At 35.5% G+C, this 20,129-nt stretch overlaps 1 protein-coding gene and 1 long non-coding RNA gene across 4 annotated transcripts; both read left to right on the top strand.

Moving 5' to 3' along the window:
- The first annotated feature begins 1,097 nt into the window (after positions 1–1,097).
- Positions 1,098–2,750, top strand: LOC147411805 (uncharacterized). The gene is made up of 2 exons (XR_015181164.1): positions 1,098–1,488; positions 2,061–2,750. It is a non-coding gene; the product is annotated as an uncharacterized LOC147411805 (long non-coding RNA).
- Positions 2,751–8,402: 5,652 nt separating this feature from the next.
- GAUT4 (galacturonosyltransferase 4) lies at positions 8,403–16,687 on the top strand. 3 transcript variants are annotated; one of them, XM_086452647.1, is made up of 10 exons: positions 8,403–9,116; positions 9,247–9,281; positions 9,375–9,416; positions 9,534–9,633; positions 9,842–10,029; positions 10,881–11,152; positions 11,322–11,679; positions 11,759–12,334; positions 13,129–13,416; positions 16,669–16,687. In XM_086452647.1, exons 1-9 carry the CDS (start codon positions 8,990–8,992, stop codon positions 13,402–13,404), a joined length of 1,974 nt encoding a protein of 657 aa, XP_086308773.1. In that variant the 5' UTR covers positions 8,403–8,989; the 3' UTR covers positions 13,405–13,416; positions 16,669–16,687. The 3 variants fall into 3 exon arrangements, with proteins under 3 accessions (XP_086308773.1, XP_086308766.1, XP_086308758.1); XM_086452640.1 differs by lacking the exon at positions 16,669–16,687 and adding an exon at positions 14,176–14,711; XM_086452632.1 differs by lacking the exon at positions 16,669–16,687 and having other exon boundaries at positions 8,404–9,116; positions 13,129–13,962.
- The last annotated feature ends 3,442 nt before the right edge of the window (positions 16,688–20,129 follow it).

The raw sequence follows: 20,129 nt of genomic DNA on the forward strand, positions 1-20,129 counted from the left end.
GAATGAGAATTTCCCTATATTCACCCTAGAATTTTCATGTTAAAGGTTGAGGATAAGAGATTTTATCCAGGATGACTGATTTTGAAAAAATCCATCCTTATATGTCTCCTAAAATCATTTCTTATTGTTGAGGTTTGGATGTTGAAGAAATTAAAATATTAACGTTGATGGCTAAAGGTAAAAACTTAAAGGATTTTTTACAAGAGGATATTTAGGTCATTTATTTTAATTTCTTAGAGAATACCTAACTCACAGGGTTGTGATATCAATTTAAAAACATAGGAGGCTATATCTAATATTGATCAAAACGTATAGGGATATATCAAAATCATCTTTTTTTAGGGAGACACAAGCCTCAATGTTTAAGACTCTCAATAGATGAATTGTACATAAGAGAAATTGTACAACATAACTAATCTAACTCCATGATACTTAACTACATTAAGATAATGATTTGATGTCTCAATGTACATCCTCATATCATACAACATGAACTAATACTCTAATAAAATGAACTCTAAAGTGGGCTGTCAAGCATACATTTAACAAGGAATTATGTTCCTAAATAGTGCTTCGAAAAGCAAATTTCTAGGAAATCAATACTAATCTATAGATCAATAAGAATTGATGAGATGACCAAGATCACACCTATAAGAAGTGGGGGTCCTGAGTTCGAATCCCTCCTTAGAGCCATTTTTAGGGATTTATCCCAAAAAAATTTATGTTGCATGTGGTGGGAGGTGACTGCACGTTCTTTGTGGATTAGTGATATGGTCTAAAAGGACCGATATTCATTTTCTTGGATTCGGTAAGTATATTGTTCATCATCTGTTTGATGGAGAGTCCCAACCTAGTATTTTCCTCTTTCTTAGGAAATTTTACCAATCTCAAAATGAAGTTTGAACTTCTCAACCAAGGATCTACGTGAATCATAACTGTAATTAAGTATCTCACAAAGGGGCAAACTTGGCAAATAAACTAAATTCGGAAGAAATCAACGAGGAAGCTGTGTTGAGGATTGTCTCGTCAAAGAAAAACTTTGCTACTTCACTTAAAGTGTTAAATTTGATGTCTACTCCCAAAATGCCAAGCAACATTCTACTTCAGAGTCACCAACTTAAATTTTAATCGATCTTCGTATATAAAGATAAAAACCTAAAATCAGCTTTGATTGGAGACATTTATCAGTTGGATATCATAAAAGGAAATCTGATTTGAATCCAATAATCAATCAATAACCAATCAGATCAGTCTTGATTTGTAGCGCAGAAAACTTTGCTCTTCGGATTGGATAGCAAAGTTTTTCTCGTGTATTATAAATTAATGCAAAGAATGTGAGAGAAAAATAGAAACCGATTTCTTTCTCAGAAAGAGAGAGATAGAGGTAGAAAGCTGGATCAAAAAGCATGTCGTTGAGACGGTTTCACTCAGGTTATCGTGGCGTGTGAGAATAACGATCATACGAAAGCGTGCGAAACAAAGAGAGTGGTTAGTATTTAAATAATTAAAATCAGTACACCTGTTATTAGTTTGATCTCTCTCTCTCTTTGCCTATAAAAATGGATTTGAATCCTCGTCTTTTTCGATGATTCTCGTTCGATTTCTTGTTGATTACGGAGGTTTCTTAGAGTTCTCTCTGTAGATTAAAGTTAATTTTGAGTTTCAGATGATTTCGATCGTTTCTTATTGATTTCTCGCAGCTATTATTGTTGGAGTTCCTTCACATTTCGATTCCTTCAGTTTGATATCATTTCTTATATATTTGAAGGTTTCTGCTTTGATGTTGAGATTTTCAGGGTCTTTTTAGTTGAATTTCTCTGTGTTTTTCAAGCTTTTTTTTTCCTTTTTCAAGATTTTCGTGAATCAGATTCTATTCGATCTTTCTTTCAAGATTTTCGAAATTCAAAAATTGCTGAATCTTTTTTTTTTTCCAAGCTTTTCGAGCTACCTTTCCTATTAAACTTAATTAATTGATACTTATTTCTGAGCTGTTTGAGATAAATCTTTTTGTTACTTTATAATCAAATATTTCTGCATCTCATTTCTATCTTTTTGTATAGAATTTCTCAAAAAAAAAAAAAAAAAAAATGGAACTAGAGAACAGGAAAAGAGGAAGAGAAGAAGAAAATAAAGATTTTGAGAAGAATGCTAAGAAGCAAGAACATATGGGCTTCGATGACTACAATTTTTTCAAAATATCTGATTCGTCGTTTAAGTCATTAGAAGTCTTTGATTTCCCATGGCTGAAAGAAAATTTGGTTAATGAAGATGTTTGGAAATTCGACGACGTATTCTCAGCCGCTGCAATCGATGTTACTAGTGAGAGTGATGAATTGTATCGAACACCCATTCTTATTGAGATCCCAAGCGAGAAGTTGGAGGACGAATCATGGCTTTTTGATGGTGATCAGATTGATGGTGTTGATTGCATTTGGAGTTCTGTTCTGAATCAGCCAATTTCCATTGGACCAAGAAAAGTTTCTAACGGGTGAGTCACGAGTGGTGAGGAAATAGTGTAAAGGTGAGAGATGTTTCCTTTTCTTTGATCTTTGCCTTTAGAATTCTGTTTTTGGTCACAGAAGAGGAATCATGATTTTGGTTTTGATGCATATTCTCTTTGGTTAATAACATTTTGGGATATATTTGTTGTGAAGTTGTTCCCAAATTGTACATTATGTGGAGGGGCAAAATGAGTCATCCATCATATTGACTCGTTAGATATTTGATATAAGTAGTGCAATATTTGAAAATCTTGCTATGGTCAAATTGGTTTTGATGTTTTTGATATAAAATAATCAAATTTGAACAATTAAAATGTCTGTGATCTTAAAAATAAGATTTTGTAAATGTGTTTCTACTAATCCACTTTACGATAGAGAATAATTGTTGTTTAAATATAAATTACAAAGTTATAAGAATTAACTTATATTTAACTATTTGACTCGACCAAGATGAGCTGACTTGGATGAATCAATTTGGATTTTAGGGGGGATGAGCTGAGAAGGATGTTTTAAAACCATTACTCATAATGCATTTGGATTTTCAACAAAATGAAATTAATGCATGGGCCCATAATCCATAGAAGAGAGCGTGTTTCAAAAGAGTACCGATCCAGAACGGTGTCTCGTTCCTAAAGCAATATAAGGGGTCTGCGTGGCACGTGTTTACTAGAAAACAAACACATTGGGATGCATGCCATACAAAAAACGGCTTGATGAGGTGCTCAATGTCTCTTAAAACCCTTACCAGATCACAACATGTGGCCACTCTTCTGGATCCTGACTCGTTTCAAAAATGTCCAAATGGAGTTGCACACATGCTCATATGCATGATCACGATCAGAGCAACTTCACCGTTTTATCATTTGTCTATTATCTCTATTTGAATAAGAGGGAACAAGAAATGAGTGACTATATTCAAGTCAGGATAAAACTCTGTTCCTTTCCAATGTGGGATTAAAATAAGATCAAAGTGTGTTTTAACTTTAATTTTTTAACATTTCTACTTTCGTACAATAAGATCTTAACATACAAAACAAAATATTGTGGGTTCAAGTCTTTTTAAAGACAATGTGTGGGACAAAACCTGAACCATATTATTTAAATCATCTTCAAACAAGTCTGATTATTTTTTTAATCCAACATGATAATTGTGGATGCCAATCATAAATTGAGAGATTATGTGGATTTGACCCAATCAGTCTGCATGATATTACTTTTATGTTAACACAATTACTTCTATGAGGTCTCACAATATTTACTATTTATTTTTTTATATAACCGGGTGTCCCTATAGACAATGGACTGAGCCCGTATTTGGGCTTTGCCTGGTCTTGTCTAAGGACTAATCTCGGGGCACATGCAACACCCGCACGTCACACTCATCCAAGAAATCATCGTGGCTTGTGCCTCTTCTATGCTATGTATGCATGCTAGCCCGTGTCACGGGTTGGTATTAAAGGGGTCTCTTTATTCTTGGGAGTTGTTTTTATTGTGTTACTCACAATCTGTTATGGGGTTTTGGATGACCGTTGGTTTGTTATAAGAGTGTACATGGTTCGGATTGGTTCGGATTTTGACAAAATTGGAATCGAATCAAACATGATTGGTTCTATAAATTTGAAATCGAACTAATCCAATTACCCTATAGAACTGAATCAATTCAATACAATCTTAGTTCAGATTGGTTCTCGGTTCTCATACTTATTAAAGATAGATATCTTCTTCCTCAATCCAAACATTTTATCTCCTTCAATCTTCAAAGCTTAAAAACAAGTAGGACTTTTTTTAAGCGTGGATTTTGGGATAATAAAAAAATTAAAAATTTTCTATATTTCATTTAAGAAATTTGATACAGATGAGGTTCAATAAGTAGAAAACAGTAGATTTTATAGATGATGAGTTCAATAAGTTGAAAATGAAAAAAATTCTCCAAGAAAAATGAAGGGATTTTGGCTTGAGGTTTAAAATAATGGCATTTAGTGCATTTTATGTTATTCTCCTAAACAAATAAGAAATATATTCAAGATCCATTCGAGAAAAATTTAAATTTGTTTACCATTAATTAAAGGCGCCTGAGAGATCGATAGCTCAAAGATTTATTGAAGCTTTTTGAATCAGAGAGGGAGAGAGAGAGAGAGAGAGAGTTCAATCTTCGTTTTCCTATGAGTTCGCAAGGTGGTGAGGTGAGGTGAGTGAGAGAGACGACTGATATTTAGAACGACGGCGGCTAGGGTTCTGTTTTCAGAATTCTTCGAACAGGAAGAAGAAGAAAGAAATAAAAAATCGAAATTTTTATTTTTTAAAATATATATATATATATATATATATATATATATAATTGGTTCAGTTTTCGGATTGGTTTGGTTCTATTATATTATAATCCGAAACCGAATCAAATTAACCAGATTTTTTTTCTTCGATTCGTACCCAAACTGTGGGTGTGTTTAATCCGAACCAATCCAATCCAAAAGCTTTGGATTGGTTCGGATCTCGAATTTACCCAATCCAATATGCACCCCTAGTTTGTTATGGTTATATGTGTTCTCAGGATGACTCCCAAGACAAGGGAGGTTACTTTCAACCCTTCTGAAGTTAGGATGGGAGTCCAACTTCACATCAAGGTTACAATTGTGTCGGATCATTTTGACAGAGAACACCACACACACATGGTGAAGAATTCAACACTTGTAGACGAAGAGTTCTCTAGTGATCATATAACTATTAAAGAACGATAAACAAATCAACTCAAATTGGATAAATCTATAAAAGCCCATGGGCCTAATCATCCTCACAAAACCGGTTTGTAACGTGAAGATTACCTCAGATTTATATAGAGCGCAAGGTCATGATACCCAGACGACGTAAGACTATCGCTCATTCTGCCCCTCACGTATCTACTTTGATACCATGTAAAAGTCCATGGGCCTAACTCATCCTCACAAACCTAGTTTATAAGGTGAGGATTGCCTCATGTTAATTTATATATAGCCCAAGGTCATGGTACGTAAGCGATGAGGGACTATCACTCACAAAAATAAATAAGAGCCGTGCTAAATTGACTCAAGAAAAAGACACTCAATTGACGTGGAATGCACACAAAACCATAGAAATTTTTCCTTAGGTGCACATTCCACGTCAATTGAGTGTATTTGAATATCTTATTTTGAGTCCATTTAGTATTATCCGAAAAATAAACATGATCTGAATGTTTTTGTTGGACTACAAATAAGTCAAGGTACATTCCACCATGGATTGATTGTTGCCCATACCACTTTTGGTCTTAATTATTCTCAATGAGGGGTCTAATACCATGTAGAAAATAAAATTTCTAATTTCTGTCATATTGGATCACAATACATCAATACCAGGATTATTTTAGAAAATTGTTCAAACCAAATATGATATAAAACTAAATGAGTTGAGTACGTTGGAATTTAGGGGAGAAAATTTCACTGGATTTCAGGTATGCCGTGTTTGTAGGGATTTGATGAGAAAACTTGAAACTTAAAATGATTCACCTTGAAACTTGAATTAATTGGCCCAGAGTTGAAATATGTTATAATATAGTTTATGTGTATCTAAAGTAAACAAATATATATTGAGGAAAAATAAATAAAACATACAAGCGTAAAGCATGGGAAAAAAAAAAAAAAATACGTACTTGAAAGACAAAAAACAGGAAAAAGGAAAAAAGAGAAAGGGGAAAAGGAGGGTTCTTTATGTGTATTCCACGCTTATATTCTTCATCTTCAAGTCTCTTGTTCTGGGCCTCGTAATCATTCTAATATAGACGTATTTAAATATGGGAAAGTATGTGAAAGTGATTAGACTTTAAGGACTTATTCCAAGCTTCAAAAACTTACAGCTGAGATGTGAAGGAAATACAGAATTCCTAGGGATCTGTTCAGCTTTTCTATGGATTTTTTTTTCTAAGAGATCTTCAAAATATCTTACCATCTCGGTCATTTTTTTTTCCGGAGAAATATAGAAAGTCGCCTATGATCGATGATTTGGGCATATTCAACTAGAGGAAGACTCAAAACATGAATAGATATAGTGAAAGTAAATGTGTACTCACTCTTGCTCGTAATAATACATGATTGAGCATAATAGAATAGGAGAACAAGACTAGTTTTATTGAATCCCAATCATTGTCATAAGTTTGATGCCTTTGCACATTGTTGGATATTAGAAATATCTAGACTTTTAATTAGTAACTAATCATTTATGTGTTCAATTATATACATTGTTGTCGTTTACTACATAACCCAAAGAGTACAATATCATCGCTATTGCTCGACCATGTGTATACTACTTGTCTAAAAATTGGGGAGAAAAAAAAAAGTAAATCCGTACAAATTTGAAGGACATAATGATAGTTATTTGAGGAATAAAGGAAAATGACCAAACTAGATGGATCCATCACTAAAAAAATTCTCCTTGCACTTCATGGCGGGATTTTACTTTAAGAAAAAAAAGTTGCACTCCTTTCATAGAAACTCAAACCAAACTCATATCACTATTTATTAACTTTGAAATGATTAGACAAAAAATTGAGTCCGACAATTACCTCGATTCACCATTAAACACCATTTCAATCGAACTATAAATGCTTAAGCAATCTGAACTATCACTAAAATCAATTATAAAGAAAGTTTTTTCTTTTTCCCAATTTACTTCAAAATTTTGGATTAAGGAATCTACTCTTCTTTTTTTTTTACCATAAACTTAGATGTCATGGATGAAGTCACCTACGCACTCATCTCTCTCAATCTCTTTTAATTGATCAATCAATCAATCAATCGTTCAATGGTGAAGAAATTTTTTCTTCCAAGGTAGGCAATGGTTAGCATAGGTGAACTAGGTTGTCTAAGATTTAAAGCTAGATCATCTAATTTTTTTCCCTTGGGATACACAACCGCACATCCCCATAAACTTATGCAGTTGTGTATCCCAAAGAAAAAAAATCTATGATTCTTGCACATGCGGCGCCCGTGAGTTTTTGAGTGATTCTATCATACCGAGTTAGAAAATCAACATCCTTTAAGAAAATATCTATCAAGAATCTATTGAACCAAAATAAGATCATCACAAAAAGAGAAAAATTATTATTGTCATTTAAGTATTCCTTACTGCAACAGAGAGCCAACTTTTTCATGATTAAAGTGAGGTGATCTAATAGGGATTTTTATAAAACTGCATAATTATATATTCTTTCAAGGTTAAGGTGTAATGGAGGACTTGTGATTTGCGCTGTCTCTTACAAATTTCTCCATTAAAATTTATACAATTTCTTAGGGAATTTTACAAGGGCATGTAATCGTTTACAAGTCTCAATGGAACCATATTTCCTCTAAAATTCATAGTAGTTGGTATTTGAAAAGTTAAATTAGTAGCGAATTTGTGCAGTTGAGTTAGTTAAAAAAATGTGAGGCGCGGTACCAAGCAATCAAGTTCATTGATCGCTGTACACTTTTGTGTACAATGCAATTATTATTTCATTAAATATAAAAAAGCATGGGAACCTCTCAGCCGTTGTGCCGACACTTCTTCGAGGCCTTTCTATCCTTAGGCGTTTTAATACTATACGTATACGTTTATTTATATACGTGTATTATACGCCTTATGAATGACGTGGCGTAGTCTATAAAATTCCTCGCCCATTTGTGATGGCTCGACAATCGAAGCGAGGAAATCTTTGAGTTGGATCCGTGTAGTTATGGAATGCTGAAACGTGGCAAGAGTAAATCATATTTGGGCCGGACCTTAGATGCAGTTCTAAGCCCATAGCAGAATTAAACGAAATTCACCTGAAATGACAAAATTGCCCTCGTGTATTTGTTTAATAAAAGGAAGCTTTACCGATCCAATCCAACACAAGAAACATGGCAGATCTTTTGCAACTTGTCTTAGAGAATTGGACGAGTCTCTTTCCGAAATGAAATGCCGAGGAATCGGATATCGTTAGCGATTAATCCTTCACTTCAGACGATGTGGAAAGCAGTCCGTCAATCATGCCTTACAAAATCAATCCACGTGGCATTCCACGTCAGCGATGGGGTGAAAAGATGTCGAAGTTAAACGCGGATGTGAGGGATGTACAGGACTACAGGTGAGCACAAATAATGGTTTCTCTCTGATTCTTTTTCCTCATACCGCCCTATATCCTTCTCTCCCCACATAAAAAAGCGGTTTTAGTCTCAGTGCTTCCTTACGAAAAGCGGTTTTCCGCAATGCAAGATCTTACTCTGTTCTGAAGAATCTGTAGTCAAAAGCGTTGTTTTGCGAATTCTTCTCTTCTTTCTTAGAAGAAGATTGGCGTGGATGGAAATGGTCATTTTTCGAAGATAAGCGGTTTCCTCTGCAAAAAGACTTTACCTGGTTTGGTGAAAAGCGGTTTCTCAGTGCAGATTTGTACGGACGCGTGGTTTTATTGGGAAATGAGCGGTTTTGTTGTTTAAAAAAAGTTGCTTAGGTTTGGTTGTTGGATGAAAGGTGGTTTTGGTTGGAAAACGATGATGGTGAGAAAACCGGTTTTGTTTTTGCTGGTTGTAACAGTTCTTGCACCGATCGTTCTATATACAGATAGACTCGGAAGTTTCATTAGTTTGGACTGTAAGTTTCAGTGATGAAAGAAAGAGAGAAAATTTACAGATTTTTTGTTTGTTTTGATTTGTTTTCCTCTAATTTGATCTCTCTCTCTCTCTCTCTCTCTCTTTTGGGGTGTTTCTTGATGTTCTCGCAGCTAGAAACGAATTCATTGAAGATGTTTCGACTCTTGTAAGTTTTATTCTATCCGAAGATCTGATTTTTATTTTCAACTGCTTTGATGAAAAACTAATCGATTTATTTTATTTTGTGTTTTTCTTTCAGAGTTTCGGTGGCGAGATCAGGAAATTAAATGTGCTTCCGCAGGTAATCTTTCTTTCTTTTTTTCTTTTTTCCCCTGGATTCATCCTAATTTTCTAAATAAATTACTGAATATCAGACCCGATTTGATTTCTGTTATTTTTATTTTTCATAATCAAGTAGGAATCATCAAATACCTTGAAAGAACCTATTGGAATCGTCTATTCTGATAATTCGAGGAATTCTACATTGTTTTCTGACGAGATCGAAGATTCAGTTGAAGGTATTTGCTTAAGCTGTATTGTCGTTGGTAATTCCTTAGATTTGATTTTTTTCTTTTTTGGAACTGTTTGTCGAATTTGGAATTAGAGTTGCTGATGAAGAAAACTAAAAGGGATCGGAAAATTTTCAAATTCGAAGTTATCTTAAGCAACATGTTAATATAAATTACTCTATTCTGATGTAAATGTTTATATGCTTTTTATTTGCAGAATTACCATTAGCAGAGTCCACTGAGCACAAAACCAGAGTATTGTCTGCTACAGAAAACCCCATCAAGCAAGTGAATGATGGAGTTCGTGAAGGAAATGGGAGTGATGGATTACAAATAAACAAATCAATTGGGGAAAAGAAAGGCGAGGAAAGAACAAATGATGTGGTGAAGGAAGAGAAACCGAAGGTCATAATTTTATTGTTAGATCTGTTTTTGCTTGATTCGTGATAATTTCAATTTTAGGATACCTGAGAATGGGTCAACCATGAAGAAGTCTTCAATGGGTGTCTGTTTTTGGTTTCTTATGCGTAGGATCCCCTTGTGATTCTTATCCTGCAAAATATTTAAATAATTGTGGGTATTGGGTCACTTTTGTTGATTAGGAGGGGCTTATTTGATCTAATTATGGGTATATTCGTGGTTGTGATTATTGGTTCTGGTGATGGAAATAGTCATCTTTCAAGGTTCTGACTTTTAAAGGTTGGATTTAATTGGTTATAAGTTGTTTGGAATATAAAGTTTTTTTTAAAATGGTTTCCATGACTATTCTTTTTAGTGGGTTACATGTCTGCTTTGAGGTTCCACATAAAGTGATTACTGAGATACAGAATTAGAAAACACTATGATTATTGATGTGATCGCATAGCACCCTCCTCGTTCTGAACTTGTTAATCTGATCTTTTTCTACTAAGTTAACTACGCTTTTAAAATTGAAATTTACCATTTGGTTGCGTGAAAATTCGAACAGCAGATACTATGATTCTAAGGGTTTGAAGAAATTCACTGTCGTACACATTTCTAGTTGTATTGGTTGGTAAGTGAGGCTAGTTGTAGAATGGAGCCTGTTGTTATGCTAACTATCAAATACAAGATTGAGTCTTTTCCTGAAGATCTGTTAGTTAGAATAATTTAAACAAAATATGATTCATCATTCTCAGATGATATGAGAAGTCGAAAAAGAAAAATATGAATTTCTGACGCCCAAAAGTTAGAAGTAATTTCTGATTTTCATTTTTTTTTTTGACTTCTGATTTCAGGACGACAAAGCCGGGCAACAATCTGTAAATGCTGATGGAAAAACCAATTCAGACGAACCTCCAAAGAATAAAATGGCAAGGCCAAATGGCGAAATTGTCATGCCAGACGCCCGAGTTCGCCACCTTAAAGATCAGCTTATTAGAGCAAAGGTTTACCTGGGCCTTGGAGCTACTCGAAACAACCCCCACTTTATTAGGGAACTCCGACTGCGAGTGAAGGAAGTTCAGAGAGCACTTGGAGATGCAACTAAGGATTCTGAGCTACCAAGGAAGTAAGTTCCATGACCATCTTTGATTCTGTTTATGTGCCGAACCTTTTTTTTTTCCTTTGGAGTTTATGTACGAGATTTTTTATAGAGAATATCTTCTAGTGGTGAAGCACCTTTTCACTTTACAATCTTACAGTTGTTTTAAGCTATGGTTTGTGTTGTCTGAATCCAGTGCCTACGACAAATTGAAGGCAATGGAGCAAACTTTGGCCAAGGGAAAGCAAATTCAAGACGACTGTGCCGCTGTGATAAAGAAGCTTCGTGCTATACTCCATTCAACAGAAGAACAGCTCAGAGTGCACAAGAAGCAGACCATGTTCTTGACGCAACTTGCGGCCAAAACCCTTCCTAAAGGTCTCCACTGTCTTCCATTACGGCTTTCAACAGAGTACTATTCGTTGAATTCTAGCGAGCAACAATTCCCAAATGAAGAAAAACTAGAAGACCCCTCGCTCTACCACTATGCGCTATTCTCGGACAACATATTGGCTGCGGCAGTGGTTGTAAATTCAACTGTTAATCATGCTAAGGTGAAGCTCTAGTTGATAGGTTTATGTTTTGTCTACAAATATCCAAGGTTTTGTAGCTGATAGTGCATAGTATATACAGGAACCAGCGAATCATGTTTTCCACATTGTCACTGATAGGCTCAATTATGCGGCAATGAGAATGTGGTTTCTAGCTAATCCGCCAGGCAAAGCTACTATACAGGTTCAGAGCATTGAAGAATTTACATGGCTGAACTCAAGTTACAGTCCTGTTCTTAAGCAGCTTGGTTCTCAGTCCATGATAGATTATTACTTCAAGGCTCATCGAGCAAACTCTGATTCAAACTTGAAGTTCCGGAACCCAAAATACCTTTCTATCTTAAATCACCTGCGTTTTTACTTGCCAGAGATCTTCCCGAAGCTCAATAAAGTGCTCTTCTTAGATGATGATATAGTAGTGCAGAGAGATCTCACTGGTCTTTGGTCACTCAATCTGAAAGGGAAGGTTAATGGTGCAGTTGAGACTTGTGGGGAAAGCTTTCACCGTTTTGATCGCTATCTCAACTTCTCTAATCCTCTTATTTCCAAGAACTTTGACCCTCGTGCTTGTGGATGGGCCTATGGAATGAATGTCTTTGATTTGGAGGAATGGAAGAAGCAGAACATAACTGAAGTGTACCACACATGGCAGAAGCTGGTAAGGGATATATGTTTATTTATCTTTATATAACTGTGATGAATCTTTTTAAAGTAACTGTTGCTTGTATCTGATTTCTCTGAACTCAAAAAAAAAAAAAAAAAAAAATTTAAATGCTGAGATATAAACTGAAATCCTACACATTGACACTGAAATGTTAGTCAAAAACTAAAGCCTTGAACACCAACATTCTCATGTCCTACACATTGACACTGAAATGTCAACCAAAAACCCAAAAACTAAAGCCTTGAACGCCAACATTCTCATGCCTTGTTGGAGATCCCATGGAGGACCTAAAAACATCTTGCCTATGAAAAAAAAAAAAAATACTTGATGAACTTCTTTAAGTGTATGAAGGCCCCCCAAACATGAACTGAGGTAAATAAGTTTTGAGAACACTCCATCGAGCTTGTGATTGGTGATAGGTGGGCCTTGGTACAACTAAAATCTATTGCTAGGTGTGCCTAGTTGTTGCTGTAAGCTTGAGACATGAGGAAATTCTTCCTAATTAGTTATCTAGAAAAAGTACTACTAAATCATATGTTCTCTGAATTCAAAAAATTGAAATGAGTACCCAACTGATACTGTGACCTTGAATTTAAGTTCAATTTTAAGTTTTCAAACCATATGTCAAGCATGTTACCATAGAACGTATTCTGACATGCATTTATCCTCAATTGCTGTGTTCTGACATGCATTTATCCTCAATTGCTATGCTCAATGTTCACACGTGAAAACTCATTTTCGCTATTGTATAAGAAATTTGAATTCTGAAACACATTTTTTGCACACAGAACCAGGGGAGACAGCTATGGAAGTTGGGCACCCTGCCACCCGGTCTGATAACATTTTGGAACCGAACGTTTCCCATAGATCGGTCTTGGCATGTCTTGGGCCTTGGCTACAATCCAACTGTCAACCAGAAGGAAATTGACCGAGCGGCTGTCATACACTACAACGGAAACATGAAACCATGGCTAGAAATAGGCATTCCTAAGTACAAAGGCTACTGGGCGAAGTTCGTCGATTATGATCAAGTTTACTTGCGGGACTGCAACATCAATCGATAAAGGAACCCCATGGTATCTCCAATCGCTTTTTTTTCTCCTTCCGTACAGATGTAGCATATATTTTTGCCGATCTTTGTCATTGTCACTTGCTGTTTAGGTTCTTTTATGAATCAGAAGCTCGTGTTAGTTTGATTCTTTATGTACACGCTCTCCCAGGAACATAGTAACTAAAGAACCCCCAGTCCATGCTATCTTTGTTCTTTGCTTCTTTTTTGATCCACCATTCCAAAAGTGCATATATGTTCTAAGTTAATGTATATATGTGATAGTTAAGCTGCAAATCTCCACAAAGTCTGTCTAATCGTCCTTGAAGAGAACCTGGAGTATTCCTTTGGCAGGACTGATTTCTCCTTGGTACCCTTGTCACCAAACCAGTTGAATAATGTTATTGGATTTTTATTCGTTTTTTAGAGTCTATGGTAATTGTTCGGCTTGATCTTTGTCCTAGTGAACCTTCTGGATGAAACCCATTGAATTGTGGACCCTAGTTTTTGCAGTCTTCTTGTATAATAGTTTCGTATCTCTGTTTCAGTAAAATAGTTTAACTTCCAATTCTAACTGTTAAATCCTCAACTTGGTGTTTTTCCTGCACCAACAGATCAGAGACTTGCAGTAAAAATTACCTTGGGAAATATCAATTGAAAGGGCGGATTTACTCTTTTATCTATGCATGCATCTTTTCTCCTAATTGTACAAAAAAATAATCGAGGACAAATTGGTCATTTCGCTCTGAATTTCTAATCTGTTAAAAACAACTGTGGGCTACGGCAGAATGTCGCTCACGCGCAGTACGTGTGGGAGTCTAAGAGCTTTTTACTTTTATTAATGGCAACATCGTGCATCATAGATTGGTGGGGTGATTTCGTTTGCACCGTTGGATTGGTATCAAATGGTCGAGATCCAGTTGCGTACTAGTGCTTTAACCATGGACAGTTGGTCCGACAGGCTGGGGTTTTGCAACAGTATGGTTAATAGTTAGGTTCGTCACATGGTGAGACCCACCAGAATTCGTACTATGCGGAGTGTAACCTCACGTGAATATGGTGGTGGACCCCTGGGCCTATTGGATGGCCCACCTCTTAATGTCGTTTTCTTTGGATGGCACAGTGGCAGTGCTTCTTGTCGGTCGGTCAGTCAGTATGTAAGTATGTATATACAACCGTATTTGGTATACTAAATATATAATGTCTACGATAGCGACAGGAAGCGAGGAATGCCGTTACTCGGGTGGTGGGCCTACGCCGCTCACGATTCCTGATGGAATGTGTTGGAAAAGTAAACATACAGGGTCAGCAGAAATAAAATGGTTAAAAAGTTCAAATCTTTCAGTTGACGATATAGAAACCCTTTAAGATAATGAAGAAAAAGGCCTTACTACAATGGCTATGGGTCAAATGGTTTGACAATTTGGAGATCGAAGACGCCATAATCAAATATTGACATGTAGGGCTGCAACTCAGTCGGGTTGGGGATCAATCTGTGCCCAATCCACATTTGACAAATACCAATCCATGCATATGCCTGTGCCCGTGCGTAATCTGACCTTTTCAATTGGATCATTTCTCATTAATATTAGATAAATTCCTCTTTAATATTAGATAATTTAGCAATGATAATGACTTATATTAACCTGACAGGTATGTAATATATTTATTGTAGGGGTGCGGGCAACTTGGTCCGGCTCAAACCAAGAACTGAACTATACAGAGAAAGAAACAAAAAATATTTTTAAATTATAACCATATTAGTTTTGAGTTTCACCCAAATCTGGCAACCGACATCTATGCCCGAATCCAACCCGATTTGGTTCAATAATTTTTTTTTCCCGGACCCAAATCTTAGCTAAGTGTGCCCAAGCCTAATCCAAGGTCAGGTTGAACCCATTGGGTTTGTGTTTGGCCCGCCCAACTTGCAACCCTATTGGAATGTACATGTTATGTGCAAATGATAATCCTCTTAGAGTTTTTTACTTGTCCCATGAAAATTTACCCATCCCGAGAATACTCTTGGAGTTATCCCTACCGCGAAACCTTGATTTGGTTATGGCGATAACACATCTTGCCTTGGGTGTACTCTACATCTTGGCAACCTTGATTCTTTCTTTGACTAAGTCAAATAGAAAATTCTAACTTCGATTCGATTATTGTTCAAAAGTAGCCCTCACTCTCGTCATTGGAGAGTTGGTTGCTTCTTTCCTTGTAAGTATCCAACATTAGGTGCCATATTATGGATGCAAAAATTGCTCCACCTCTAGATTGGTGAGTCCTTAAGATCTTCACTTTTGTTACTCCTAGGTGTGCATGCAATAAAACCTATTTGAGACCCTAATCAAGTAAGCCAGAAAAAATAACAGAGTAACAATAAATGGGGTGGAAAAGTATACCTTTGATGTCTCTAATCTCCTTTTTATAAAGAAAAGCTCGGGATCTTCCCTAGATCTGATTTCCTCCTAGATCCTTATCTTTTTTAGAAAGTGAATCTTGAATAAGGATGTATCTGATCAAATCCTTAACTAATTAGAATACTTTCCTATCCAAGATTTCAGACAGTTAAACCCTTGGTTTTTAGGGATCCAGAAAGATCTGCTAGATCAACAAATATTTTTGGTGTTCCCTGACAGATGGATCAAGTTGACCTAGAGTCAACTTGGATTTCTAGGTGACGCATGTCTTCATTTGATAAGTGCAATTTGACTTTGTAAAAATAAAAATAAATAAGTGTGGTTGGATCCTTGAAAAAACTGATTAGGTTGGGAGTGACTTTTTTGAATAAAGCTTCACAAGTCAGTAATATGAGAATGCTCAAATTAAATGTACTTGATCAATATAAAAATAGACAGAATTATAGAGCCCATCAATCCATAAGGTTCTTGTTGTTCCATTTCTTCTCATCTCTGGCCTTGATTCAAAAGGAAGAACTAAAAAGAAAATGGGGAAGTTGTTTTGCAGTGTTTCACAGGCTTGTTTTCTTGCTTTGCTTATTCTATTAGCATCACAAAATTTATGTTCTCTCAAGGCAGAATCAATTGTGGTACATCTTCTTCCTTCTTTCCAAGGCAAGCAACCTACACAAGGTATATACTTGTTAATTCTTATCCCTACCTACAACAAAACTCATATATGTCCCTATACTTTTATAAGATGATCAATCGACACCTTAACTTCGTTCCTCGTATTTGAATATGAAATTGGTATATCAGTGACTCAGCTCAATCCTTAAGTTACCGAATCATTTCTTATTTGTTAGAACTTTGATGGATGACAGGAAGTGGGTTCCGTCGGAGCACAAGGGAAGCTCCTCCAAAAATCAGATCTCCGATACCGAATCCTGGACCCATTGTTCATGGTAATCGACCTGGTCATGATTAACAGGCAATGGGATGGTCATTGGGGCACGTTATGACTAATTGCCTAAATGGAGGCAATAAAGAATAAACGAGATTTAAAGTATGTGTGCCATGTGTACTTGATGTAAAGTTATGCCTTCAATTATTTATGCAGATATCAGAATATACATTTGATATACTTGGATCTCCACAATGTGAGTAATTGTCCTTTTAGAGAAACTGAGATATTTTTCATTAGACTGATTTCTGCTTAATATCCATATCACCAAACCAACCCAGTTGAACAGTTTTATTGGATTTTGTGTGTGTGTGTGTGTGTGTGTGTTCGTCTTGGTTTTGAAACTCGTTTTGACGTCTTGTTTTGTCCCTTAACAAGACCGAATCGTCTCAAACAAATTTTCTGATATGTTTGAGTTTTCTAATTCAACAATGAGACAAATGAACCATGCTTTTAAATCTCATCCTTGCCTTGTCTATCTATATTGTTGTTGGATGATACTGAGATGTATTAGAGGAATCGTCTCGGTTTCGGTCGTCTCGGCTGAGATTTAAAACCATGGTATGTTTGTGTGTATAGCCATTTGGTCAGCTTGATCTACCTTTCTAGATGGGACCCTTTTGATTTGACAGCCTCTTTGTGCTAGTTGTTTCGTATCTCTGTTTCCATTTATCATAGTTAACTACCAATTCTAACCTTGTAAATCCCCTGAACTTGGTATATGTTTTTTTTTTCCACCACTGATAGATCAGAGACTTGTAGTGAAATTTCCTTGGGAAATATCAAATGAAAGGCCAGATTTACCCTTGTATCTTTGATTTTTTTCTCCAGATAGTAGAAAGAAATAATTGAGGACAAGTTGGTCATTTCCCTCTGAAAGTCTCTTCCGTCAAAGACAACTATTGAGCCATAGTTTTAAAACTCTAAAACTCGAGTCCACTCCAAAGCCTATTGAGTCAACTCCAGAACTACGGGGTCACCGGATTAAAAAAAAAATTGCAATATTTTTACATGTAAAGAAACCTTTAGCATTGTAGAGAGTTCCAATATATCCCACATGAATCGAGATTCTCTTTTATCTTCTCTACACTAAATTATCATACCCATTGAATCTCTTAATCTCGAACTTTGTGTTTAAATACGTTATAGTTACTGTATTAAATCCTAAAAGTCACAATTGATTTGTATTATTTCTTCGTAGGAATCCTATTGTGAATTTTGAGGTATTTGTTCAATACAATTAAAAAGAAAATAACAAAGCAAACAAAAAATTATTCAAAATTTACGTGATTCGGCAATGATGCTTACGTTCATGGATAAATCCAATCTTTTTCATTAAGAAATCAAATGAGAAGTACCGTACAAGAAACAAACACTATTTTAATCCCAAACCTAAGTCTTGAAATCCTTGTACACCTCTTTTCTTCTCTCTCTCTCTCTCTCAAACCTAGAAGAAGAAATCCTAATCTCTTTAAAAAGCCTCCTAATATTAATATGAGTAGTGCTGGAGTGATCTCAAGTTAAAATCTCATATCACACTTTTTGATGTGGAAGTGGATAGGAATCATAGATGCTTTTTCACTCATATCCCAATAAAAAGCACTTATGATTCTCATACACTTTCACGTCAATAAGTGTTCTATGAGGTTCCAGCCTGAAGTCACTTCAATATTATTTTATTAATTTTATTATTTAAAGGTGTACAAAACATGGTTCGTGATTTGTGATTTGTGATTCGTGATTCATGATGGCCTGTGTTAGAAGAGGTCGTGTTTGAAAAAGTACCTAAAAAATTCAGAGTCAGTATAAAATGGTTCAAAATTCAATTCTTGCATTTGACTATATCATTCCAAATACCAAACAAAGATGAGAACGAGTCCATTGGATGACTCCTAATTCCAAAATGGCCCTTAGAGTGTTCATGAGTGCTACGGTTGTCCTTAAGCCAGCAATTTTGTTGCATTGAAAGTCCATTGGATGAGATTTAAAGGTGCACGGACAACCATAGGGTTTGTTCTGATAAATTAAACTTTGAATATCAAAGATTATAACGACGATTATTGGCTCGCGTTCTCTTTATAATGAGTACATAATGGACAATATGTGGTTTGGCAATTCGAAGATCGAAGACACCATAATCAAACATTGACAAGAACTTGTTATTTGCAAATGAACTTTCACAAATTCTAGAAAGGATTTCAAGTATTGTATTTTTCAATAAAAATGACATAATAGACATAAGAAAACATGATATGGCCAAGGACTTTCAAAATTTTATATAAACATAAATGATGAAATCAGAAGTACAAAATTTCACTCTAAGAAATTACGCTACTCTACTAAATCTTTTTTTACTTATTCGAAATCAATCAATAAGTCAATAGAGCTTAAGATTAAAGTTTGAAAGAGTTTGGCATCCACAATCAGTATTGTATTCAGGAAAAAACATTGAACTGGGTTCAATTCCCAGTCACCACCAACTCACTCAGCTCATTAAAAATAAGTTTACTTAGTCGCAACACCAAAAAATTTACCAATCAAAAATAGTAACTGAATGATTGCAAAGAAAGATTTTGAGAAAAAAAAAATGGAGGGTTTTTTGGTGAGAGATTGAAGATTTTATGATAGTCTCTCAGAGATGATTAAGGTGAAGATTATGTCTTTAGTTTTTAAACTCGGGTATGTGAAAAATTCGTCAAAACTTGGAGGCATGTCTAAATAACCTGTTTTGAGTCATAAGAGGCATGATTAGCCTCTCAATCCATAACATCTAGGATTTCAGTGCCATTACCTCATTGCAACAGGACTAATCCTTGAACAAGACCATAGTTTATGGATTAGGCAAAGCCCAAATACAGACTCGATTCACTGTCTTCTGTGGTACCGCTCATCACAAAAAAGTTAAAAAGGAATACAAGTCAAGCTAAATAAATTGTACAACTGGGTTAGAAGTGGAATGCAAGTCAAACTCCAATCAGTCGATTCATATTGAGTCATGGTCACAAAAATTGCTGACAAGTCAATAGGTTTTTTGACTCACCTTGTTACCATCTTGAAGTGGATTGGGTAATCTAACTCGGGATGTGTCATTCCCTTGAATCAACGGAGAGAATTTTTCATGAAAAAAAAAAATCAATCGAGGATTTCATAGAATTGCGGATGACTAATCACAAGTGAGTAGTTGTTTAGATTGGTGATGCCTTCAATACGTGCTAGTTCATGTCATTGTTCGATCTTGATTTTGTGAAATCCTTGATTGACATGTATTTTTTCCAACCTTTCCATGTTGTTTTATTCGTACTTCATATACACCAAACGAACTCCTAATATTTTCTCTTCTTCTGCCAAATATTTCCTTGATAAAACATGTTTGATGATTTA

Source organism: Akebia trifoliata, chromosome 1 (genome assembly GCF_017979445.1).
Source record: "Akebia trifoliata isolate Shusen 1 chromosome 1, ASM1797944v1, whole genome shotgun sequence".
NCBI classification, from domain to species: domain Eukaryota; kingdom Viridiplantae; phylum Streptophyta; class Magnoliopsida; order Ranunculales; family Lardizabalaceae; genus Akebia; species Akebia trifoliata.